The sequence below is a fragment of the Labrus mixtus genome, chromosome 3 (genome assembly GCF_963584025.1).
Source record: "Labrus mixtus chromosome 3, fLabMix1.1, whole genome shotgun sequence".
In the NCBI taxonomy this organism is placed as follows: Eukaryota; Metazoa; Chordata; class Actinopteri; order Labriformes; family Labridae; genus Labrus; species Labrus mixtus.
In genome coordinates this window covers 4,493,358-4,520,740 of record NC_083614.1, presented here as the reverse complement: position 1 = coordinate 4,520,740, position 27,383 = coordinate 4,493,358, and the positions used below count along the sequence as shown (strand labels likewise).

At 38.9% G+C, this 27,383-nt stretch overlaps 1 protein-coding gene across 1 annotated transcript; it reads left to right on the top strand.

The window, feature by feature from the left end:
• The first annotated feature begins 2,794 nt into the window (after nucleotides 1-2,794).
• Nucleotides 2,795-26,093, top strand: LOC132955644 (protein-glutamine gamma-glutamyltransferase K-like). Its single transcript, XM_061028579.1, has 14 exons — nucleotides 2,795-2,910; nucleotides 9,216-9,496; nucleotides 9,594-9,785; nucleotides 15,460-15,711; nucleotides 16,958-17,076; nucleotides 18,605-18,712; nucleotides 19,666-19,843; nucleotides 19,942-20,080; nucleotides 20,977-21,169; nucleotides 21,385-21,538; nucleotides 22,335-22,619; nucleotides 25,150-25,310; nucleotides 25,398-25,534; nucleotides 25,633-26,093. The coding sequence occupies exons 2-14, from the start codon at nucleotides 9,217-9,219 to the stop codon at nucleotides 25,778-25,780; spliced, it is 2,346 nt and encodes a 781-aa protein (XP_060884562.1). The 5' UTR covers nucleotides 2,795-2,910; nucleotide 9,216; the 3' UTR covers nucleotides 25,781-26,093.
• The last annotated feature ends 1,290 nt before the right edge of the window (nucleotides 26,094-27,383 follow it).

The window sequence follows — 27,383 nt, the reverse complement described above, 5'->3', positions numbered from 1 at the left end:
GGTATACTGTAAAAAAAATGCCTGCCTTATTGCACTGCCCCATTACAAGTAAGTAAAGTCTTTAAACGTGTATGAACTCCTGGAATAGAGAAAGCAGGCTACATACCATATCTCATGTTGAGATTACTGCAGAGGCATATAATTAAACCTTGTTGTGGAGAAAAGGAAAAAGGAGACAATCATCAGCCAAGTCCAGTGATGAATTTCTCCACGTCCTGGTGTGTCTTAAATGAGTGATCCTGGTCGTTGCATTTGATGCAGAGGTTAGCCGGAAAGCGCATAGTAAAATGGATCCCCTTCTGAATGAGCTGCACGCAGACTTTATTAAACTCCCGACGTGCAGCTTTAACTTTAGGTGAATAATCCGGCTTGATGGAAAAAGCGCCGCTTGTAGAATCTTCTGTTTATCACCGAAGTTGTGTAGCTTTATCATCACAGGCCAGGGTCGGTTGTTGGTCAGCGCGCCGGCACCCCGGTGCGCTCTGTCGATCTTCACCTTGTCACCTTTAGCCTGGAAACCGAGAACCCTCGGTAACCATGATTCGAAGAACTGCAGCAGCTGTCTGCCCTCGATGCCTTCTCCCAGCCCGACGATCCGTATGTTGTCTCTCCTGCTGCGGTTTTCGAGGTCATCAATACGTTCATCCATCATCTTCACAGACTGCTGAAGCGAGGACACATTAGTTTTCAAAGAGGACACCTCATCTTCCGCGGCCGAAATATGGTTCTCAGCCTCTCCAATGCGAGTGGAATGCTCTTGGATCAGCCCCGTGAGATTTTCCAGAGTAGTTTGCAAGCCTGCAAACTTTTCATCCATCAGCAAGCTTATCTTGTCGGTGACCACTTGTGCTATATTAATCTCGTCGAGGTCGGCGCCATCTTTAGCCACCGCGTCAGCTAGCTGGCTAGCAGACTGTACATTTTTAGCTTCGAGTGAGAGGAACCTGAAGCACCCGCGGACATTGTTGAACTTTCTTGCGAGGAGGATAGGAAGTTAACCACCAAGTAAAACTTTATTAATGTAATTTAGTGCCTCATGGAGCGGGAGCTCAGCAAAAGACGTCTGCTCAGCTAGAAAGCATCACGTGACCCCCCTGCTCCTCTTTTTCAATATTCCACTAATCTCAGGGCACAGTTGTCTCAGGACCCTAGGTCATAGGTTCTTTATAAGATTTTTTGTTTTTTTTTACTTTTGTGAGATCCTGAGGAACTTTGACCAGATCATGAGAAATACCTGCTGGATCAAGAGAAACTGTTGTAAGATCCAAATAAAATGTTGCAAGATCCCAAGCATCTTTTATAAGATCCAGAGAAACATTTTCAAGACCCCGCAAGAAACGTTCTGGAGATTCTGCAAGAAGTTGAGAAACTTTATCCAAAATCCCGAGAAACTTTGCCAAGTTCCTGAGAAATAATTTTAGGATAAAGAGAAACCTGAGAACATTTTGAATAAAAATAATAAAAATGAAACCTGTGCAATTAAAAATAGACTTATACAAAGACATTTACCCGTGCAGGAATAAAAATATATGTGCAATTTAAATGAAACCTATAAACAATTTTTTCTTAAAATAATTATTATTAATAATAATAATAATAATAATAATAATAATAATAATAATAAACTTTAGTGAGCTCCTGAGAAATCTTTGCTGGATCAAGGGAAACTATTGTAAGATCCTGAGAAACCTTTGGAAGGTCCAAGGAATTTTTAAGGAGATCCTGAGAAACTTATTTTGGAAACCCAGAGAAACTCTTGCAATATCCTGAGAAAATCTTGTATATCACAAACGTTTTTCATTCAGGTTCATTCTTACTGTAGGTCAGAGGCACTGCAGAATTTGCCAAAGTTTATTGGCATCTCGAATAAGCTTCTGGGTTACAACCACAATTCTTTATCCCCTATGTCCTTTTATTTGCCCTAGGTTTGAGAAATAAAAATGTAACAATTTGTCACTTTATCTTATAGGATTTGCAAACAGGCACACAGTTCAGCATTAGGATGGCATTCAAGCTTCCGCCCTGAGGAAAAAAACATTTCAATAACATTCCTGAGGCTCTTTATCTTGCATCACAACGATTTATGAGTAATTTTCCTTCAGGGACTTGACAGCAGCTTAAATGTTGCAAGAGAATACGTCTGCTTTCTAACGTCACACAGTTGTGAAACTCAGCAAAAAAAACCAACTCAACCAGTCAGTGTGATGAACTCCAACCAATCAGGAAGCTCAGGTTTCTATCTTGCAGACTTTTCCATGGCAGTATGTCAACTCCCACCTGCACACACAGTCAGAGCTCTACTTGAAAAAGCTGTGGACCCTCTCACGTGGCGTGGGCATGACCTGACAATATGATTCCATTCAGCTGATTCAGCTTCAGGGGCTGGAAATTGGCTGATTGTCACATGTACACTTTTTATCAGAATCAGATTTGACTTGGTGTATTGGTGCTAAACAATTAACAGGGAAATAAAGCAGAACTAGCAATAATAAGCTATTACAATATATATAATATAATTTAAAAATGTAAAATATATGAAAAAAATATATATATTAATGTTTGAGAACTCACTTTTCTATTCATGTAGAAATAAGACAAAAGTGTGTTGATGTTTAAAATAGTGATGGTGACAGCACCACAAACTCTTTTACTTACTCTATAAGCAGCTGACATGCTCATGTTTTACAGTGAAGTCTGTTTGATTGGCTCACTGCCTAAACGATTTGCGTTGTTACTTTAGGGCGTATTTCAGACCTGAGTGGTGTCTGTGCAGCAGGAGGAGGGTGTGTCCTCGCTGTCTTCAAGTATTTAAAAGAGGTCTGAACTCATAGTGTGTCAAACACAAAGACACAACGAAGCAAAGATTTCCTCCTCAAGTCTGCAATTGAATTTCTTCTGCCTCTGAACTGAGTGAGTTTGCATTTGCTAATTTAAGATGATTAGGCCTTTGATTTATGACTTCATGTTGAGTCACACTCGTTTACATATATTTGTCCTCTACAGAATGCTCCTGGATCAGTCATTTATTGGATTTATAAGTAAAGGAGAAACTTACTATTAACATACTGTAGTTCTGCCTTCCTTTGAGAAAGGGATCATGCAAATAATAACCTAAACGTTTACAGATTGTGATTTCTTGAATGATTTATTTTGTAAGTTTATCTGCTTCCTGAATGGTGTTTTTTTTTTGCATCACACCCGCATGAGACAGCTTTAAAATACATGATTTATTTGGTTGACTACATAAGACTTCAGGGGATCTTCTGCAAAAATATGTTATGACTCCCAGCTAAGTGAGGTTAACCAACACAAAGACTCAAGATATAAAAAAATTGGCTCAGGGTCAAATATATAAGTATATGTTTGTGTGATGAATCAAACCTTCTGAAAGCTTTTATTTGGACGTCATCAGTGAGTGCCTCTTTGATGAGCTGCCTGAGGCGTTGGGTCATGAGTGAGGCGAAGGGGAGCTCATGGATCAGCACCCTCCTGGAGGACACTTTGATGAATGGCACATGTTAAATCGGCTGTTAGTGTCATGGGAGTGAACTTAGACCTACTTAATGAGACCAAATGTTCCCGATCTGTATGTGCGATTCAGTGATACAGTCTGCTTGGTGCAAACATGAGGAAGCTCTAATCTAACAGATTCAGATTTAATATATGGAGGATGAAAGATGCCCAAAAATACAGTTCATAGCCTGCTTAACTTATACAATTAAAATTCCATTAAATTGACCAAAAAAACAATGTAAAAAAAGATGTGGGAATTTATGTTTTGATATGAAGTTAATGATTAGCATTATTGACAAATATTTCTCAATGAAGTGAGGCATCATACTTACTTCATAGTTACTCACACAAAAGTAATGTTTAGATAATGCTTCAATACTAAGTAACTAGTATGATGCCTCACTTCATTCTCGTAACCAAAAGCTACTCTATAGAATTGGATGAGAAGTTTGTCACTATCTACACATTAACTAATGGTTAACTAGTTAATTCCCCATTAACTATGCAACAATTTGTGTGGTTTATCCAGCATTCATTATCTGTTAGATAATGATGAGCTACTCTATAACGTGATGAAAAAGCATGCACTATCTACCCATTTCTTAGTTGTTACTTAGTGGTTACCTAGTGGTTACCTAATGGTTAACTAGTGGTTACTTAGTGGTTACTTAGTGGTTACCTTGTGGTTACCTTGTGGTTACTTAGTGGTTACTTAGTGGTTACTTAGTGGTTAACTAGTGGTTACTTAGTGGTTAACTAGTGGTTACTTAGTGGTTACTTAGTGGTTACCTAGTGGCTACTTAGTGGTTACCTTGTGGTTACCTTGTGGTTACTTAGTGGTTACTTAGTGGTTACTTAGTGGTTAACTAGTGGTTACTTAGTGGTTACTTAGTGGTTACCTAGTGGCTACTTAGTGGTTACCTTGTGGTTGCTTAGTGGTTAACTAGTGGTTACTTAGTGGTTACCTAGTGGCTACTTAGTGGTTACTTAGTGGTTACTTAGTGGTTAACTAGTGGTTACTTAGTGGTTACTTAGTGGTTACCTAGTGGCTACTTAGTGGTTACCTTGTGGTTGCTTAGTGGTTAACTAGTGGTTACTTAGTGGTTACCTAGTGGCTACTTAGTGGTTACCTTGTGGTTACCTTGTGGTTACTTAGTGGTTACTTAGTGGTTACTTAGTGGTTAACTAGTGGTTACTTAGTGGTTACTTAGTGGTTACCTAGTGGCTACTTAGTGGTTACCTTGTGGTTACTTAGTGGTTACTTAGTGGTTACTTAGTGGTTAACTAGTGGTTACTTAGTGGTTACTTAGTGGTTACCTAGTGGCTACTTAGTGGTTACCTTGTGGTTGCTTAGTGGTTAACTAGTGGTTACTTAGTGGTTACCTAGTGGCTACTTAGTGGTTACCTTGTGGTTACCTTGTGGTTACTTAGTGGTTACTTAGTGGTTACTTAGTGGTTAACTAGTGGTTACTTAGTGGTTACTTAGTGGTTACCTAGTGGCTACTTAGTGGTTACCTTGTGGTTGCTTAGTGGTTAACTAGTGGTTACTTAGTGGTTAACTAGTGGTTACTTAGTGGTTACTTAGTGGTTACCTAGTGGCTACTTAGTGGTTACCTTGTGGTTGCTTAGTGGTTACTTAGTGGTTACCGAGTGGTTACTTAGTAGTTACCTAATGGTTAACTAGTGGTTACTTGGTGGTTACCTAGTGGTTACTTAGTGGTTACCTAGGGGTTACCTAGTGGTTACTTAGTGGTTACCTAGTGGTTACCTAGTGGTTACCTAGTGGTTACTTAGTGGTTAACTAGTGGTTACTTAGTGGTTACCTAGTGGTTGCCTAGTGGTTACTTAGTGGTTATCTAGTGGTTACCTAGTGGTTACTTAGTGGTTACTTAGTGGTTACCTAGTGGTTACCTAGTGGTTACTTAGTGGTTAACTAGTGGTTACTTAGTGGTTACCTAGTGGTTACTTAGTAGTACCTAGTGGTTACCTAGTGGTTACCTAATGGTTACTTAATAGTTACCTTGTGGTTACTGAGTAGCTAGTTTCCCATTCGTTTTCCACTAACTATCCAAGATATGTGTACCTTATGGTAAAGTGTTACCGAAAATAATAATATAAAGTAGAGAATAAGAGAGCTAGTTAAAAGGTAATTAAAGAGCGAGAAGAAACTCAAACAGAATCATGTAAATGTACAGATCAATTTGTTTTGTTATTTATCCTTACATCTGATTTCAAGTTTCTTTTTTGGACACATTTTGTTTAATTTGTACAATTTTGTAAAATTTTTATCAATTTGATTATTAAGGTTTTTATTAACTTTTTTATTTTGGCTGTTTTAGTCCTCCATATAATTGTATCAGATAATGAAGTGATGAGAACCAGAGCCAAAACAGGTTCTTCTGTATTATCTTCTTCATCATCATCATCATCATCATCCTCAGGTCACACTGTGTCGCTCTCTGTGCAGCTCGATGCAGCTCGTGTCTCCTTGTCTCTCTCTCTGTGTGTGTGTTGACGCTGCAGTGCAAACAGTTTGTGTTTAATTTAACAGATTATTGTTTGCAGCAGAGAAGAGATTTATTGATCTGTGTGGGTCTGAGACATTTTCAACCAGACTTAAATCTGAACACATGGTTACACAACAGATTTGATAAAATGCGTCTCATAGTTTTGGTTCTGTGATGGAGTTACTTTTTACTTTCTGACACTCAGTGAAGACCCACCCTGCAGTAAACAAGCACAATGTTCTGAAGCTTCAGTTATCTGTGCTGTGATGATTTACAGATTGAAATTTATTCGATTGAAGATTAACTTCAGTTGAACAGATCTTTGCATAGCAAAATTCTATTTCACTATTAATCTAGCAGCTGTTTTTTACTGACTTATGGATATTTAAGTCCTCCAGTTTTTATGTTGAGATATGTTCAAAATTAAGCCTTACTAAGGCCTTTACAATTTTGTTTATTTTTTATCCAATTTATTATTTCATTATTCATTTTATTTTGGTTCCTTTAGTCCTCCATATTATTGTATCATAAAATTAAGTGATGAGTATCTGAGCTACAACAGGTTCTGCAGAACTGAGCATGTTAGCATGCTAATACTAGCATTTACACACAGAGCTGTTAGCATAGCTTCTGCCTTTCTAACGTATCTTATGTCCACCCACCCCAAAAAACAACAACAACAGACATTCACTGTTTTATCGGCTCCTTTTAATGCAATTTGGAAAACTTTTCACTTTAATTCATGAGTTTTACCCTCATATTAAACTAGTGTATGTATGAGCATGTTCAAACTATATCAGATTTTAAATTAGTTTGTTTTGTTAATCTGCTCACAGACTCTTGTGTCAGGAGTTAATGTGACTCAAAATCCTGAGCTGGGCGGAGGCGTTCAATGACCTACTAAAATCTCTGACTGTGATGAACTGTTTCAGTCTTTGGCACATGAATAAGGAGTGATCTCATCGTCATGATCAGAGCTGCTTTAGTCATTCACTGTATCAGAGGAAGGTAAAGGTGTTAGCAAATGTAAAGTTAGCAGAGAACAGCTGATCAGGATGGATTCAAAACTTCCGCTGAGGTTTGACTAAAGTCATGAAATATTCGAGCTGACGGTTCACCTGAGGAATCTGACTTTAATCTCTGCTGCAGAGACGTTACAAAGCACACTGTTTTCCCACAGAAGGTATTTTGTTACAAGGCAAACATATGAATCAGAGCATGTCCTCACCTCCGCGATGCTTTAGCTGACTCACAAGTCCGATCGTAATTCAGATCCACATGAATCCTGATGGAATCACAGAATCAGTGGAAGTACTACTTGATGCCATTAAAGGAAAATAAGTGAAATTAACAATATCAAAATCACTGTATGAGCTTATTCTGTTTTGCAGAATTATGAATGGAATTAATCACTGACTCAAAATCTGAACCATTGTACATACATGTAGCCTCTATAGAAGGATTGCAAAGATTCAGAATGTATTAACTATGTGATAAAACTCAGATTTTGATCTGATTGAAAACATATATATTAATTTATGTAGCCACCTGTTACTGGTTTATCTGAACACTATGCATTGCATGACTACTAAAGCAATATGGTATAAATAATCAGCTAAATGAAAGGGTCAAACTCTTTAAGCAAATAAACAATAAGTGTTGTTGTGGACCTAGTGATTCGATTGGATTAGAGGTGTTACATGAGTGCTGAGTGCACAATATGATTGGGACTTTACACTATATGTATCACTCCACAAATAAAGACGAAATGCCAATGGGATGGCGGAGGAGTGATAAGCAACAAATTAAATTATCAAAGATGAGATGCTCTTTGGATATAAGAAAAGATCATACAGCCAAAATAAACAGGAGAGGTTAGACTCCCACATGAACAGAGCAGCAGTGGGTAATTGTTTCAGGTGTGGCTGAACAGATGGGCGTGTAAATCTACAGGTGAATTATATCAAGCAATTAGCATCGTCATGGTAACCAATTAATCAAAGACAGCATTTTTACATCAAAATTACCAAAACTTTGTTAATTAAAAGGCCCTAATGTTGATTTGTAGTTTTCTGACGGACAAAACTAGTAGCACATCTCACATGGCCCAACATGCAATGCAGCATGACATAATGTCACATAGTCATTTGGCAACGACGTCATGATTCAATATCATGCGATACATTGGGATTCTTTGCAAACTCTACATGATTTTCTAAAAAATTCAAAGTGGAGCCGAGAACAGAGTTTGCTTTGTTATTGATTCTGAACTATTTATTTCAGAATTCTCTTTCCAATCGATTGGAACATAAGGTTTGCACAACAACAACATTTTAAACTTCAGTATGAAACTAGTAAAGCAATATCAATACTTGTTTTGATAACACAGCAACAAAAATAGAAGCCCTGGACACACAAGAGTAGTTGTTAACCAACCTCTACACAGTGCTCTCAATGTGGTAGTGATTACAGGAATTTAAGGGGAATAAAATGACAATCCATTGAATGTATCGATGTTGGGGGAGGTAAAATCCATACAGTATAAAAAATATATATATATCACGATGCTTTACTGTGTAATTTTTTTGCACAGCACTATTACCTGTGATAAAAATAGATGAATTACATCGTAAGAAGACAACAAAGACTTATCTTTTTATGTCGTCACTAAGAACAGTTGGGTTTCAATGTAAAGGGAACGTTATAGTTCTGTTTAAGATGTGGAGGAAAACAAAACATTCGTATGTTAGGATTTACGATTAAGAATCAGCCAAGGTGTCTATGTAAGCTTGAGCCTGGCGTGCAGGGACATCTTATATAGGCAGAGCATTACATTTGCACAAAACACTCAAATTTAAAATATCCCCCTCTCAATGACTCTGAGTTTAAACACGTTGTGTTGAAGAAAAACACAGCGGGAGTTACATGTACAGACAGGCTTTTAATTGCACTTTCAGGGTCATTGGACAAAAGATCACCTTTAAAATTTGGAGCAAGAGTTTGATTATGTAACGTTTTTTGGGGTGAAGTTTGTTGAACAGAGAAAAGGAGGAAAAAACATGTGTTTCCTAAAGAACCAAATGAGTGTTGGTGCTGCATATATGTAAAATAATGTGTTGTCCTTTAGAAAACATATAATGAATACAATCTCAGCGCTTTACATCTCCTCGTTTGTGTTTGTTGTTTTTTGCTCAGGATGCCTGTAGAGACACGATCAATCAGAGACAGGTCTGCCGTGGGTCGCTTTCCGTCCGTCACTCTCGACTTTAGGGATGACGCAGACGAAGAGTTAGAAAAAGAAGAGCCAATAGAAGAATACGATGAAAAAAAAGAAAATGGGTGTCGGCGCTGGCTGCGTAAAATCTGCCCGTGCTGCTGTCCAAAAAGGGCTGACGATGATGGTACAGAAACCGAGGATACAGTCTTTGACACGGATGATGAGCCGAAGTCTGGGACTGAAGTACAGGAGCTTAACAGTAACTAGCTTTATTACAACTCATTATTTGAACTAATGTAATCCAGCCACATGACAGACTCCACTCATATATTTGTGTTTTTTTTTTTTTTTTGCAGAACTCCTCCTGAACGTGCAATCGATCGACCTGATGAAAAGTAAATCGAGTGTGAACCGGAAGGAGCACCACACAGACCTGTACCAGAGTGAAAACTTTATTATTCGCAGAGGACAGACGTTCCAGATGTGGATCACCCTTTCTCGACCCTTTGACCCCAACACAAACAAACTTCACCTCGACCTAAAAACAGGTCAGTGAAATAATGTTCAATAATGTCATGATGCTTGGCGGTAACTTTAGTCTGCTGGTTCTCCAGAAAGGAATTGCATGCATTGTTTTTTTCAGAATCAGAATCAGAATCAGGGTTTATTGCCAAGTACATTTACACATACAAGGAATTTGACTTGGTGTATTGGTGCAAAACAATTAACAAGGAAATAAAGCAGAACTAGCAAATACTTAAATAATACAGTATAAGAAGATATTACAATATATAAAATAGAATAAAAAAATGTAAAATATAAAAAATTAAAATAGAATGTTTTGTGTACAGTGGATTACAAAAAAAATCTATTTTTGATAATCACTAAACAAGCTAACAGGCCAGGTATGGTTCTCACAGACTCAGACAGCTGCTCACATGGTGCTAACATGTAAATACAATAATGTTATCATGTGACTGGTTGTAAAAAGTGGAGCTCAGACATGTGCGACTGTCTGTTAGAACAATAAAGCAAAACAGAAGGAAGGATTATTTGCCTGATATTTACAAAGGCTCCAACAGCTCAAATACAGTCAGAGGTTAAAGTTCAGTGACTGAATTAGCTGAGGTGACAACTAGCCGACAGCTAGCAGCTCCCACCTGTCATTCAAAGAGACCACACCCCTAATTCTACATCACTGTAAGCCTTAGTGTAAACAGGTGAGTTGTATACAATTCAGCCTGTCCAGTTGTCAGTTAGCCAAAGAGAGCAGAACTGTTTTTGTACCAGGCTGTTACACATTTTAACATGGGGCTCTTTGGGGACTGACTCACTGCAAAGGACAGCCTCATAGTGGACACTAGAGGAACTGCAGTATTTGGATTCATGTTCTTGCTTCATGTTTGAACACTGCAGTCACACAAGAAGCCAGAAATGTAATCGTCTTCAAAGAAGTTAGTTCCTGGATAAATGTGGAATAGAAATAAAATAGAGATTCGACTATAAATGACAAAACATAGAATAGTATAGAATAGAATAGAATGACTTTATTGATCCCAAACTGTGAAATTGTGGTGTTACAGCAGCATGTTATCAGAGCAAATAAAACAATATAAGAATAGATACATAAATAAGCACTTAAAATATAAAAAATAAGCATAAGAAGAGATTTATACATCAAGGATTTAACTTAACATTCCTACTTAAAAAAGAAAAGAAAAATGAAATCCAACATTTATTCAGGCTTGTCAACTGAATGTAAAAAATCCTTGCTGGAAGTAAGAGATGTACGTTTGCAAAAAACAGTGATCACGTGATTTTCTATGAATTTTCCACATGGATGGCTTCTCATTTAAGGATAAGAAGTGTAAAAATGAATGGATGCAATTCAGCCTATATGCATTGAAAACACACCAACATGCTTGTCTGACCCAGTTTGTGTGTAGATCTCTTCAGGATCATTAGGGTTTCCTTCCCTTTGAGCTGTGACAGGAAAAGAGAGGAAGGTGATGCTTTGTGGAAAGAAACAGGAGGAAGTTTATCATCTTAGCTCATGTCTTGTGGTGTTAATTGGGCTCCTTAAGTGTGTAAAAGGTGTGCATTGTGATAGATTTAAAGAAAGAAGGAGAGGGGGAGTAGTTTTGAGGGAAGGATTTTTTTTTTTGGTTTCTATCCCTATGGTAACAATCATGGTTGCTAAGCTCCAGGGAGAGCCCTCGGTCCTGCTCATACAGAGAAAAAAAGTCAGCAATTCTGCCACTATGCCAACTGTCAGAGCCTCAGTGGCCACCTGTTTACCCACAATTCATCTGTGCTCCTCTGTCACTGTAAGGAGGAGAAGACACAGACAAATATAGATCCTATAATTACAGCTGTGTGTGATAACCAGTCGAGCTTGAAGACAATAATTACTACGTCTCTTTCACAGAAAGGCTGCGTGGCTGTATCAGAGATGAGCGTTTGACCCGGAGTTCAATGTTTATTAAAGAGGAGACATGCACAGGCGTATTAATGGTTGCTTTTATGCAAATTGAGCAACTGAAATAATTATTTATTTTTTTGTTTGTGTATGTATTCTAGTATTACTCCGAGAGAAAGGAGATTACAGTGAAAAACAACGGAACACATTTAAGGTGCTGAAAATTATCTTAAACAATCAGAGATGGTGTACAAAAAATAAACAATATCAAGGCAAGGCAAGTTTTTTCATAGAGCTTTAATACATCAGATAGAACAACACAAAGTGCTTTACAAAGTAAAAAAAAAAACATCATTAGGCAAAAATAAGACATTAAAGTATCAAATGTATTAAATTATAAAACAAACAATAATTGATTCTACTTTTCCATCACTTTTAAATCTTTAAATGAGAACTACACTCCTGCTTAGAAGTTCTCCTGAGGTTTCTATCTAATAGACAAACGTTTAGAGATGCCTTTAATTCAGCTTGTTATGTAGCGATAAAGCCTCAACCAAAGATGATGAAATCTATTACAGAGGCTCTCTTCTCACAGCAATGGAGAGCAGCTCTCCCCTGGCAGCCCTGCAGCGTTCTGCCGCCCTGGAAGGCTTTTGAGAGCTGACCAATCAGAAGAACGTGGGCATGTGGGGAGGGGGGCGTTAAAGAGACAGCAGCTGAAATGAACTGTTTGAGGCAGAGGCTGAAATAAAGGTGTACACTGACACCAGTAGGAGATACATAAGGAAGGAAAAGCTGCTCTATAGGTTTCACAGACTGACAATATAAAAAGAAATGAACATGAGGGTAGTATGGAATCTTTAACGTTGCTTTAACATTTTAATTCAGCATGCCAGCCTCACTGACATTAAACAATATATTTAAGATGAGCAGCTGCACATTTAAACAGCAAAAAAACACAAAATACAAACATGTCAAAACAAAACCTGAAAGTCATTAAAGCATCTACAACCTGATTCATTGTTCTTCAACACCTTCAGATTACTTTGAAAATGATTTCAAGAGACCAGCTCCTAAAGTCCTAAATCCTCCTGCACCAGAATCCAACCTGCATGAGCAGCGTCACTCCTGATACATGTACTGATACAATAAGCACTATTATTTTAATCGATATAAAACAATGTGGGAATAAGATAAAAGAACAACTGTTATCATTGATGTAGTCTCTCATTGCAATAAAGTTATAAAAGCAGAAAAAGGGGATATGTATACTTCCATTTTGTTCGGTGCAAAATGTAACTCAACAAAAACACTGATCATGCATTATCAGTCATAGCAGAGATAAGCAGCTGCACATCAAGCCATTTCAGTCTTCTGGAAATCATGACACCACATCCCAAATGATGGATATTGCATCCCAAAGCAAATACAAGAAAAAAATAAAGCCATGTCTCTGCTCCTATCGTTGAAGCGCATCACAGCCGTGCATGCAGAGTCCAAACACTGTACCCTGAGTCTGATGCACCCCCCCCCTCCCCCACAGCACGGAGCCCAATCTCAAACAATCTCAAACAATCTCAAACACATCTGTTGTTGAAAGTCAGTGTGACAGCCAAGTGCTCTGACTTTGTGGTTTTTCAAACTCTGAAGCCACACTAACAACTCAAGAAAAAGGCTGCAATTTTCATAACACCTCGCAGATTGAAAGTGTGTGGAAGATTGGACCGCTCACAATTTTCTTGTGCTGAGAGTCATGTTTTTTGTTTTTGTGAGAGGGGGAGAGGATGAAAGTCAACAGATATCCGTAGAATCATTGGGATTTAGCCCCTCGATTGATCAGGCATGTTTTCAGAACATGTCATGACAATTTGTCTCTTCAAATTACACATTTTCTAAATTGATATTTTGGCTTTGTGTGAGAGTTAAGCTCAGTGAATGTTGGGAAGGAAATGTTTTGACATTTTGGGATTTCACTTCATAATTTTCTTGCCAGAATGGATGAGGAGGACAAAAATAAAGCCTCGATCTATTCATTAGTTGACAGACAGCAGCGATTTCCCGTAGCGTTACATGAAGGGTGAAAAACAAATGGAATGCTCTTATATGGTTTCTTTTAAAGGTGCTTGTTCACTACATGTCTCATTTCTTCACATGGAATGATGTCCTGCAAGGCGACTGCTCAGCTCATCAGACTTGTCCAAATAAACCTCTCCTTGTCATATCACAGCAAGGTGACTCGAAATTCTTAAGGCTTTTGTAAACACACCAAACAAAGAGTGGGTCACACCCGCAGAGGATTGAGGATCAAAAAGCAGGGAGGGGTGAAGATTTCCATATTCAGCTGAAGGACTCACTATCCCCTCCCAGCATTCAGAGGAGAAATCTGGTTTGGCAGAGGTTATCTGTTTTGTCATGTTAAAGAGTGGATTCAACAGGGGGAGGGACCCAAATGCAGACGAATACATCATATCACAATTATTTATTTTACATTAGGAATTCCTCAGACAGGTTCTGGCAGGCAGGAAGAGCGGTAGCAGGTAAAAAACAGGAATTCAGTGCACAATGAAAGTAGCATGAATCAGATGTACGACGAGTGACGTGGAGATAGGTGAGCAGGGAAGGTTTGGAAACTGCAGGATTGATTCAGAGGGAAAGTATGAGTTTGAAAAGGGAGGATAGAGAACGGAAAAGAAGAAGAAAATGGATGGTGACTCTGATAACATTTGGGTTTAACAGATCTAGTGTTTACCTCAATAGTGAATCAATCAATCTTCCTTTAGCAAACCTTTTCCCCATTGTAATATTCATGTCTCCCCGTTCCAATACTTCTCATTCTTCTCTTTTCTACCAGCTCTGTTTGGTTTTCTACCAGTGAAATCAACATGTTGAGAGAAAAAGAAACACGCAAACAAACAAACAAACACACATTGATTTACTTGATTCTATGTTTGCTATGTTTCTGTGGAAACCCGGAGCATTCACTTACAGTGACTCATCTCTTACTTATGTATTGTGTTTGCAGTTGTATAAGGGTAATTGTAATCAGAACTAATCTTTATAAACTGATTCTGAACATAAAAACGGATACTGTAGCTGTGTCATAATAGTTATATATATATATATATATACATATATATATATATATATATATATAACAGTTGTGATGTTGGAAGTGTTCTGGTTTTTCGTTATTAGACCAGTCCCTCCACTATAGTATCAGGAGGCGGTTGGTTGTATACAGAAAAAACATTCTGTGTGCAAAGCTTAAAAACCATAGTTCAAACCTGTAAGGCATTATTTAATGCCTGTCCAAGATCTACCCGATTATTTATGTAGAAAAAAAAACTGCATATGAGGGCAGCTTCAAACTTTGTCACAGATGTCATCTCTCCTCTTAAATCATTTTAGCTTATGATCGCTGATGGGTTTTGAAATTATTTGGGCTGTGAGTTTCTGGAATAAACTGAGAAATCACTGTTTGGTTGGTTCAGAGAGGTCAGTCTCAGTACACACCAAATATTTATTTTGTGCAACAGCTACACTGAGATCTGTGCTGTCATGACATGCAGTGTGTGTGTGTGTGTGTGTGTGTGTGTGTGTGTGTGTGTGTGTGTGTGTGTGTGTGTGTGTGTGTGTGTGTGTGTGTGTGTGTGCTGCCAGCAAGGTCCCTGTATTCTCTTGGTTTGGTTTTTGTTTATACAAACATTCCCCAGGTGTCAGGAAGCTGGTGTTTTGCTTCAGTTTGGGCTCGGTCTGAACAATGTGTGTGTGTGTGTGTGTGATGAGTTTTTCTACATTCTCAGGCTCTCTGCCATCCGTGGCGAAGGGAACCCACGTCATTGTCCCGCTGGTGGAGGACCTGGAGGACGGCTGCTGGGAGGCTGCGATTGTGAAACAAGAACACAACAAGATTGAACTGTCAGTGAATTCTCCGTCCACCGCTGTCATCAGCCAATATCAACTCACCGTGGAGACGCACTGTCCCAGTGGTCGTGCGGTCTCCGAGCACAACCCCGATAACGACATCTACATGCTGTTCAACCCCTGGTGTGAAGGTAAACCAAAAAACACACACATATTTATAGATTTTTTTTTCAACTTTGTGTTTATTGGGCAATCCAAACATAGTTCATTTATCCAAACATAGTTCATTTATCCAAACATAGTTCATTTATCCAAACATAGTTCATTTATCCAGACATAGTTCATTTATCCAGACATAGTTCATTTATCCAAACATAGTTCATTTATCCAGACATAGTTCATTTATCCAAACATAGTTCATTTATCCAGACATAGTTCATTTCTTACATCATTATTCTTTTTTTTTATAATGTTATACAAAACAATAATAGTATGCAGAAGAAGAAAACAAAATGGTTATAATAACATCTTAGTTCATCTTAGTTTTGTAATAGAGAAAAATAAAACAACAAAAAACAAGCAACCCACATAAAAAAACACACACCCAAAACTAAACAGAACACAACAAAAAAGTGACACACACATCACCAATGACATAACCATGATTTAATTTCAGTTTTTGCAACCAAAATAGTGTTCCCATACATCCCCTATTCAGTATATATTTTAATAAATTCACATTTTCCCTTGCCAACCTGTATCTAAACATCCTCCATCACGTGTTGCCATGGAAACCGTCTGTCTAGGAATTTTGCATTTTGCAGTCTTATTTTAAAAGTTGTCTTTTCCATTATGTAAATTCCTTTGACAACGAATAACTAATATAGATAGTTTCAGACCATACAGGAAATGTTAACATGGAGGAGGCAGAGCTTATGACCCCACACTGCAGCTAGTCAGGAGGGGGAGCTCAAAACGTCTCGGCTTCACTCTCTTGCAGCTGTCTTCTTGTCCATCTTTTTATGCAGTCTGAGGCGGTGGCTCTTTATTCAGAACTCAAAGACATCAGAGTTATACATCTCACTCTCCAACTGTTCATTTCAGAGAGAGTCATAAAGGAAACAAAGATTGTATTCACAAAATGCCCTTCAGACGACTCCTGCAGCATCACTCATGAGGCCTTCATCAATCCTTAAGCTTTTTATCTCAACAAGACGGCAACAGTGTTCAAAACCATTTTATAAATCATGTCCATGTGGGAGATAGGTGATGGAATAATAAGGGTTTATATTTTCTCTCTGCATGTTTTTTTTACGTTGAATAAAAGACAAATCGCATATATTTGAATAACACAAAATTGAAAATTGAAAAACTATATCAGAGGAATTAAATACTATATACCACTCCAACCTTGGTCCTTATGTGTCCTCTCTTCAGATGACTCAGTGTTCATGGACTCTGAGGACGAGCGGCAGGAATACGTCCTGAACGACATTGGACGGCTGTACTACGGCACGGAGCATCAGATCGGAGTGAGGACGTGGAACTATGGACAGGTGAGAGGGAGGATTTCTGTTTGGTTTAATTTTTTTTTAAAGCTACTGTGAGGAACCTTAATTTAGTTTCACTCTTGTGGACAAAGTTGTACATCTTGTATCTTTGCTGACTCTGTCCTGTATTAGTATTCTCTTCATAAACACCTACTGTCTGAGGCCCGAAATGTAAAAAAGAGATAGAGATGCATAGTCACCTCTGATCACAGTAATGGTGAAGTTAATCAACCCATCAATGGAGAAATAAAGATTAAGATTAAGATTTACTTTATTGATCCCACAAGGGGAAATTCTGTTTTTACACTCTGTAAGTCATGCAACACACACATAGGCTGAAATATACACACATGCACACAAACAGGATCCTATGGACATGCACTAATGGAGAGACGTCAGAGTGACGGAGCTGACCACAGTGGGCGCTCCTGAGCTGATGGTGGGTAGGGGGTTTGGTGCCTTGCTCAAGGGCACCTCAGCAGTGCTCAGGAAGCAATCTGGCACCTCTCCAGCTACCAGACCAACTTCCATATTTGGTCTGCACCGGGACTTGAACCGGCGACCCAAGTCCCTACAGACTGAGCTACTGCCGCCCAAATTCAATAGAGTGAGCAGCACAAACAGAACTCGGGAGTCGGCCATAGTTGTTGTAGTCCACCTCGTGCATATTGGCTCTTAAAGGCTTTATATGTGATTTTTTGATCCAGCAGATGTCGCCCTTGAGCACCAGCATGAAACCAAAACAACTCGCGGTGCATTGTTGTGTTAGCATGCTAATGCTAGTGATCTTTATTATGCTCGTATCTTCACACTGCATGTAAATTTACCTGAAATGAGCGTGATCTAGAAACACAGTTAAGCAGTGAGTACAGTATGTTATTCTTCATCACAGACAGTGGGACTCGGGTGTTACACCCATTGTAGACAGTCATGACTCACAGAGTTATTTTCAGAGGATATACTTGATTTATATTACATATTAAGCCTTTAACTGTTACTTTCAGAGGAGCTGCATGTTGCTGGTTTACACGGTGCAGAAGAAGGTGCTGTTCTCACAAGTTTACACTCTGTAATCCGTTATGAAAACTTTGCGTTCTCAGTCACTCAAAATGCTGTTGTTGTGTAAACGAACAGCCAAGAACACCACAAAAGGTTACAGTTTTTGACTGAAATCATTGCAGCATTCACCGTATCACTTACTGTGATACGTTTCACAGTAAGTGTAAACAAAGTCTGTTTCTGCAGCTTCCTGTTCACCTCCTCACTGACGTGTTGGCAGCTGTGTCAGACATTTAAACTGACAGACAGCCGACTCTAAAACTTCTCGCTGACTTGTTTTTATTTTGTAGCTTATAAAGACACATCAGTATTAAACTCCTGTTTAGCCTCCTAAAACGTCCTCACAGGAGTTTAGAACTACATTTTGTCAGGTTTTCAGCAACAAAAAAAAAGGAATTGGTTTTGTAGATGTCTGTGTAATCACTCATTGTTCTGCGTATTGGTGATTTAATGTGTTTCCTCTGTTTGGTGTCAGTTTAATGATGGGATTCTTGCTGCGTGTCTTTTCATCATGGAACAAAGTGGAACTCCTCCGTCTGGCTGGAGAGACCCGATTAACGTGGTGCGAGTCATCTCAGCCATGGTGAGAGTTCACATTTTCTACTTACTAAATACAGACTGAGCTGTCAAACTGACTGCTTAGTATAAAGATGATTTAACATTAAGTCTTTTACCTTGACAGATTATTCTGTACGTTTATTGCTTTTTGAAAATGTTGTGATGAATTTAAGCCATGTCATTGTGCTGCCAGTATTGACCGGGACACTTTAAAATAAATTTATTTTAATCTCAATGGCATTTTACTGCAGATGACATTAAGATTATAAAGAGAAATATGAAGAAAACCAATAAACAACTCTGATTAATGTTGGTCCTGATAACAGTTTCCACACATCTCTGCTGTAATTGAACAAATTCTTGCAGCATTCAGAGATCTAACCGGTAGGATTTTCCTCTTGAGCACAAATGTTTCATAGTACATTTACACCATTACAATGCTTAAAGCTCTCTTAGTCTTGTAATTAGGGCCCAACCGATAAAGGATTTTTTTGGGTTCGATACTGATATCTATATTAGGGAGAGAAAAAAATCTGATACCGATATATCGGCTGATATCTTAGATCTATCTTCGATCTGTAGATATAGATAGATAGATATATTTAAACATTTATTGAGGTGTTCCCTTTAATGGAGTTTTCAAACACTATATGAACACACAAGATATATGAAGAAGACAAGATGGCCGCTCAACTGGAAAGAAACTGTGCATGTCTGTGCATCACGGCTTGACACTCTGGAGAGTGATAATGCTTGTTGTAATCCATATAGCGCCCTCTGCTGGTGAAAAACTACTACTGTAATACAAACTCAAATGAAATGCTTTTTGACCGGTGAATAAATCTAGTAGCAGCCGATACCGATAGCCACTGGAAATGTTAATATCGACCGATATTATCCGCTGGTCGATTAATCGGTCGGGATTCAAAGATGTTTCACTGAAAAGAAAAGAAAAAATATATATTTTTGTTTATTTAGGTGAACGCCCGTGATGACCAAGGTGTCCTGGAGGGAAACTGGTCTGGTGATTATTCAAAGGGAACCAGTCCAACAGTGTGGAGTGGGAGCGTGGAAATCCTGAATGAATACCATAAAAGCAAGGGAACAGCCGTTAAGTACGGACAGTGCTGGATCTTTGCTGGTGTTGTCACTACAGGTGAGCATGTGTTGACCGGCTGGTACAGGAATGACAGGACGACTGTACACAGATGTTGATCACTGATTCTTAACTGCTCTCTCTCTCTCTCTTTTCAGTTTTACGCTGTTTGGGCATCCCTAGTCGAAGTGTGACCAACTACAGCTCAGCTCACGACACAGACGTCTCCCTGACAACAGATATTTATCTGGACGAGAACCTGGACCCGTTAGAACACTTAAACACTGACTCCATCTGGTGGGTCATGTCATTATGGTTAAAAGCTTTATATGCGATTTTTACGATCCAGTAGATGTCGCCCTTGAGCACCAGCATAAAACCAAAACAACTCGCGCTGCATTGGTGTGTTAGCATGCTAATGCTAGCGATCTTTATTATGCTCGTATCTTCACACTGCATGTAAATTTACCTGAAATGAGCGTGATCTAGAAACGCTTACATGACATTCAATCAATCAATCAATTTTTATTTGTATAGCGTCAACTAATAACAAGTGTTATCTCGAGACACTTTACAAAAAGCAGGTAAAAGACCTTACTCATTGTTATGTTACAAAAAGCAGGTAAAAGACCTTACTTATCGCTATATTACAAAGACCTGGCCTATCCATCATGAGCACTTTAGCAAAGCAGCAAAAGTTACAGTGGTAAGAAAAAACAGGAGGTAAGAAATCTTCGACTGGATCCCCGGCTCATGACGAAACAGCCTTCACAGGCCTAGACTGCGCCGGGCTTGGAAAGGGATAGGGGGAGAGATGGGATAAAATGCAGGAAGAGGGATAGAGAGCAAGGGGGTGGGTAAGCAGTGAGTACAGTATGTTATTCTTCTTTTCTCTAGTCTCTCAATTAAACAACTTTTATACGTGAGGGGAGGAGTCAGCCGGCCGTCCTGGCGATGTAAACAAACTGAAGATAGGACTCTGAAAACTCTGAAAACATCACAGACAGTGGGACTCGGGTGTTACACCCATTGTAGACAGTCATGACTCACAGAATTATTTTCAGAGGATATACTTGATTTATATTATATTTAAGTGTGAAAAATCACATATTAAGCCTTTAAGCTGTTTTAAAAAATGACCCTGATTACTCTCTTAGTTTATGAAATCTGACCTTCACGTGTCTCCCCTGCAGGAACTTCCATGTTTGGAACGACTGCTGGATGGCTCGTCCAGACTTACCTGTAGGAAACGGAGGCTGGCAGGCTATAGACTCCACGCCTCAGGAGACCAGCGAGGGAACCTACCGCTGTGGACCGGCGTCGCTCGCGGCCGTCCGTTATGGGCAAGTGTTCCTCAAACACGACGCTCCATTTGTGTTCGCTGAGGTTTGTGGAATATATATTTCATTGTTTACCTGACATCCTCGACCTCCAGAGGGAACACCTGAGCCTCACTAATTGTTGTCTGCTGACAGATGATGTGTGTATGTTGTGATAATAATTAGCCATATGGCGTACCTCAGACGCAGCGTGAAGTTTCCCGTCTGTTCAAAGCTTTACCTTCATTCTCCCGCTCTCTCGCTCTCCTCCTTTCCGTGCAGGTGAACAGTGATAAAATCTACTGGCAGAGGAACACAGACGGGACCTTCTCTATGATCTACAGCGAGAAGAAGGCGGTCGGCCACTTCATTAGCACCAAGGCTGTCGGCTCGGACGAGCGCATGGATATTACACACCTCTACAAACACCCTGAAGGTAAGAAAATGTGAAAACCTAAATAAGAGGAATCACAATATCTTTCTGAAGCCATGGCCCTATTTTTTTAAAGATTTGAGGTCTTCGTAACAAATCAGCACAAAAAGAAAAGACTTAATTGCACCAGCCTGTCTGTAATGGGTGGCTCACAATAATTCAGGGTGAAATCCCAATCAAAGTCTGTCTGTTAAAGGTTGTTGTTTTTTTTGTCACTGAAAGGCTAAGATTGTCATTCTAAGTCTCTGACTCAGAATGAGTCAATGCACAAAGGATCCCTACAGAGAGAGAGCTTTTTGTCAAAGAAGAAGAGGATATTTCATCCACAAACAGACGTTACAGCTTCTTAAAAGCCACCAGACCCCATTGATAAAAACAGTTATTTAAGGATGCAACACACAGGAGTTGCAGGTCTACTGCTGCCTTGAACGTAAGCCCTAAGCAGACGTTATTAATAGATTGTATTGTGCTCCGTTTTTCTAAGATGACAAGTACATTTGTTTGTTTTCTCAAGATCTCAACTTACCTCGATAACTCTGAAAATCAACACTCTGGTTTTGCCTGGATAACAAGTTAATTTTCTCCAGATCTCAACAAAAAGGCGGACATTCAAGTAAATGTGGAAAAATCAGCATTGTTATCCAGAGTAAAAAGTAGGGTCAAGGGCAAAATACTAAAACACTAAAATGATGTAACAATAGACCACATGTAGTGCTCACACCCTATAGCATACAAACTGATGTCAAAATCTACTCAAAATCAGTTCAACAGTCAAATTGATTCCGTGCTGTTTTCCCAGGCTCAGAGGAGGAACGTATCGCCGTGGAAACAGCCTGCAGCTATGGCTCCAAAGCAGCGGCTTACTCCTCCCCCACAGCACAGGACGTCTCTGTGGAGGTGACCATGGACGGAGAAGGTCCCAGAATGGGACAAGATGCAGAGCTGACCATCATTATGAGAAACAGCAGCTCAGAGGAACGTAAGGTGATGCTGCACAGCCAGGTGGCCGTCATGTACTACACCGGAGTCCACAAGGCCACCGTCAGGAGGGACAAGACGGACGTGGACCTGCTGCCCAACGAAAGTGAGTCGAGAATTCTAGACCAGTGACAGTTTTTGAAATCCAGAGCCCATTTGTTTACAAAGGAAGTTTCTTCCTTTGGCAGCGTGATTATTCTCACAATCAACAAACTGTATAATAAATAAACAAGATACAGAAGCTGTTCTTTGTCTAGATGAGATTGAGCACCAGTTAAAGGGATACTTCACCCGTTGAAACATGAATCTGTATTGACATTGGGTCATATATGTAGAAATGTGAAATATATTTTGAAGTTGGTGCCTTCTTGGCCGTGAAAAGGCAGAAAGTGTCTTTTTGGCTCATGTTGATAGACACCAAATCCCAGAATGCACAGCACTGCAGGCCACTCCCACTAAGGCCCTCTATTTCAGAATCAGAAATACTTTATTAATCCCAGAGGGAAATTCAATCATTACAGTTTCTCCAAAATATACAGTATAGCAGTAGAAATATAGTAATGAAAACATTTACAGACATATTTACTTCAACACATAAGACCATTTCCTCAACTTCAGTGGTCGAAAATATGAGGAACAATCGTCATTTTGCGTCACTGGAAGCTCCTTTACAGACCCAGAAATACAAAGATTTCCCATCTCAGGGGAAAATGAGAGCGGGATGCACGACCATTTAAAAATACTACCAGTTACTACCGGTTTCTAATGATACAAAGCTTAATGCTAATGGGTGAAGTATCCCTTTAAAGACTGATCTATGTCCGTAACAACTAGCTTAAAATGCAGATAAAATATCCTGTCCTGACTCATAAGACCCAGTCACAAAGCAAACGTCTGCATTTAATTCTCTATTTCAGGAGCGTGTCCAGAGGAGTGGTCAGGGAATGGGCCCCCTTTGACATATGTTTGGACCCCCTTAAATAGGTGGCTATTTGAGATGTCAGAGCTGTGACTTAAGTTAACTATTTAGGGTCATGGGATGGCACTTTGGTAACCAAGCAGGTCACATTAATATAATTCTCAAAACCAGAGGGTCACACTGTTACAAATTCTATGACACGCTTATTAAGACAATTATAATAACTTGTAATTTAACAAAACGATCAAATCAAGTTTTTAATCAGAATTTACTATACCAGCGTTTTATATTTCTAAAAACAAATACTTCATTTAATGAGATGAACTCAGAATTTAAGCCAATCAAAGCTATTCTTTCAATGCAATAAATAAATAAAATAAAAAAATATAAAATAAGATGATTTAATGTATGAAAGCATATTTGACTCCCACTTCTAGTTTGTTTTCAAATACATTTCATAATGCATATAAAATGATTTCACAGAAACAATTATACCTACTTATCTCTTACAAAGAACAAAATGTACACCAGTTATCAAAGATTATTATATCATTATTTACATGTTGTGATGCATTTGGACTTTGTGTCTGGTGTTGAACTGACAGCTCAGGTTTAAATCCTTCAATGCAGACAATTTATTGATATCTTAAGTTTTTGCTGGCCACAATGAGTGAGGAGGATCACCCCAGATTTAGGTTGTGTTGCAACAGGTCATTTCAATGCAGCACATTTCCCTTTGTTGGTACTTCAAAGTGTAAACTTTTGACATAAGAAGTGTTTTTGAGTCCTCAAAGAATCAAGCTAAGAAGATTTGTATCTAGTTTAAGTTTCTGCACAGGAATCTGTATAATCTGTGTGATACTTTAAATTCAAGATTCAATATTTATTTATTTGTCACTTCAATGATACACTCTCAGCATACATGGGAGGGAAATGTTGTTCTCCTCAGATCACACAGATCAGAAACACTTAAATCAACTTGAACAGAGAAAAACATCTGTTTATTTGATGGTTAGCCCCTCGAGATGAACCATCTCGTTTTCGAGGGGGTCCAACACAAAAACACAACAGTACAGTGTGATACAGACACAGTCACACAAAACATACACACATAGAGGCTCTCACACACACACCCATCCGCCCACAGCACCCACATAAAAACCATCAGAGGTAGATACACATAGGCTAATGACATACTATGCAATCAAGAAAACTAAAAGATATGATGAAAGAATAAAAACAAGTGCAGGTGTATTTGTGTGCTTATTAGTCTGTACCATCATGTGGTAGCAGCGGGGGAATAAGAGGGGGCAGTGCTGGGAGGATATTGAAAATGATGACATGAGGAAAAAACTATTGCTTAATTCATAGTTAAAGTAGATATGATTGTTGGAGGCAATAAGGCTAAATAAATGCTATACTGTATATTTAAGTGCACACGCCACCTCTGCATAAGTCAGATCCACAGTTTGCCCCCCCAGCCAAAAAAAACTGTTTCTGTTTTAGAGGCTCTAAAACTGTGGATATAAAAAAAAACATTAATATTTGAGAAGGGGATGTTATTTGTATTATTTTGGTTGATATCAGGGTATCTTCTCCTCCTATATGAACTTGTGCTAAGCTAGCTGGCTGCTTTGTGAAAGCTTGGGGAGAGGATGGAAAAGAAGTGAAAAGACTTCTAACATTTTGTCCCTACATACATTCATTGTGTCTACAGAAAAGATCTTAGAGTGGACCCTGGACTACAAAGACTACAAAGACCAGCTGATCGACCAGGCTGCTCTGATGCTGACTCTGTCAGGCCGCGTCCAAGAGACCCAGCAGGTCCTCGCCACGCAGTTCAGCTTCCGGCTCAGGACCCCAGACCTCACCGTAAAGGTAAAGCAAACAGTTAATCAGGGGTTTATTACTTTTAAGGAGATTAAAAAATATGAATCCTGATTTAATATTCTTCTTTTAAAACAGCTGCTGGGGAAGGCCGTGATCGGAGAAAAGATGGCAGCAGAGATTTCATTCACTAATCCGCTGCCTCAGGTGCTGAAAAACGTTTTTTTCCACATGGAGGGACTCGGCCTTCTCACCGCTCGGAAGATTCATTACGGGTAAGAAGAAAACTTTATATTCTACTCAGACTTATTATGCACCTGTTCTTTATTCCTCTCTGTGTGACGTCCGCTGTCATTTCCTGTCGTGCCCTCAGAGATATCGCCAGTCGTGCGTCCATCATTCTGACAGAGCACTTCGTCCCCTCGCTGCCCGAGACGAGGAAATTACTGGCATCTCTGGACTGTAAGCAGCTCACACAAGTTCACGGTGTGAGCGACATCACGGTGGAGGAGAAGAGTTAACAACACCAAATACTGACTCTCATTTCCTCCAGATGGGCTCTAAATGTATTTTTTGTATGCAAGACTCATAAATATGGGTGTTTAAATGTACTACAGTGCTGAAGCCGCACATGGAAGGGAAATGGAGAAGAAAAATGTACTTATTTCTCTTTAGAGTAAGCAGTATGACATCAAACTCCTTTACATTTGAATGCTGAAGGCGTCTTAGAAGAATGAAAATGATGCAGCTTAAATACAATCTTTTTTAAATCTTTTTGTAAATACTGTTTTTTAAATGCTTTTGTATGATTAAAAAACAGAAATAATGAAAGCATATCCTGGAGTCTGTTTGTTTCTGGTCCTTGTTTCGAACAAGAACAAAAAAAATGAGAAGGTGCTGTGAAGATAAGATGCTCTCAGTGTGAAACCATAATCCTACAGAGCACACAGGTTTACGTGTTGTCATGTCTCACTGGCACTTTGTTCTCTGACTGAATTTTGTATGGTTTTTCAATCAAATTATTCCTAATTACTACATGTCAATGTTCCTGTTTCTATTTTTTAAAAGAATGTTTTTTAGTCCCTTTTCTAGTCAAACCAACTCTGGCCAATTTAAGTTTGAACCGATTTTTTTATGTAGTTCATGTTCACCATATGCTCTAATTTAAGGCAACATTATGGAGGAATTTAGTTTTGTACCCTTTGGCACCCACCAAAGATCCCTGAGTGCTGTCGTAAAACACACATAGTGTATTGACAGGCTTGCAGCGTACTGTTTCTTGAAGATCACACCAACGACTAAAAGTGTTATAAAGAATGGAAGAAGAGGAGGCTGGGGGTAGGAAAACCTGGACAATAAAGAAAGGACACGATTAAAATGACAAAAACTGAAGTTTTGAAGGATTCTTACAAAATGTACCTGTGCTGAATACCACAGGAGGTAAATGGACAATAAGTGGAAGAGGGGCCAGCTTTTATACTGTGGAGTGTGTCGGTGGCCTGATTGCAGATGAGCATCAAGCTTGCTTGGCGGCAAGGTGTGTGGATCCACACCCAGCTCCAAGTGAACATGCTCAACATGCGTAGAAAAAAGGAAACACATAAAAAACGCCTACTACAGACTACTATCAAACGCATACAGTGTTACATCCAATTACGTTCTGAACAAAAATAACTGAGAGGTAATTTATTTTGATTTTAACAACGGGACGCCATTCTCCCTGTTGAAAGTTATTGATCAATCCGATAGATTTAAAAAAAAAAAAAAAAAAACGACTATTTTAAGGTGAAAAGTTACATATTTTAGAATAAGAAGACATAAGAACGAGTGTTCCTTGAAGCGTTTGAGTAGAAATACATTTACCTTCCATGATGATTGTTTCTAACTGTGACTTATTCTTATAGACATCAGCCTGTAGTCCAATTATAATTTTGGCATTATGAGGGTTATAATGCTGGTTATAAAATAAAAGAGAACCATCAAGGTTCAGGAAACATGTCATCTGACAACAAAACAAGAGCCTGCTGGTGACTCATGGGTAATGTGCTGTATTCCTTCAAAGAATCTCGAGCTGCATTCATGAAGGGGAATCCATCAGAGCTCATCTTAGATGTTTTTTTTCTG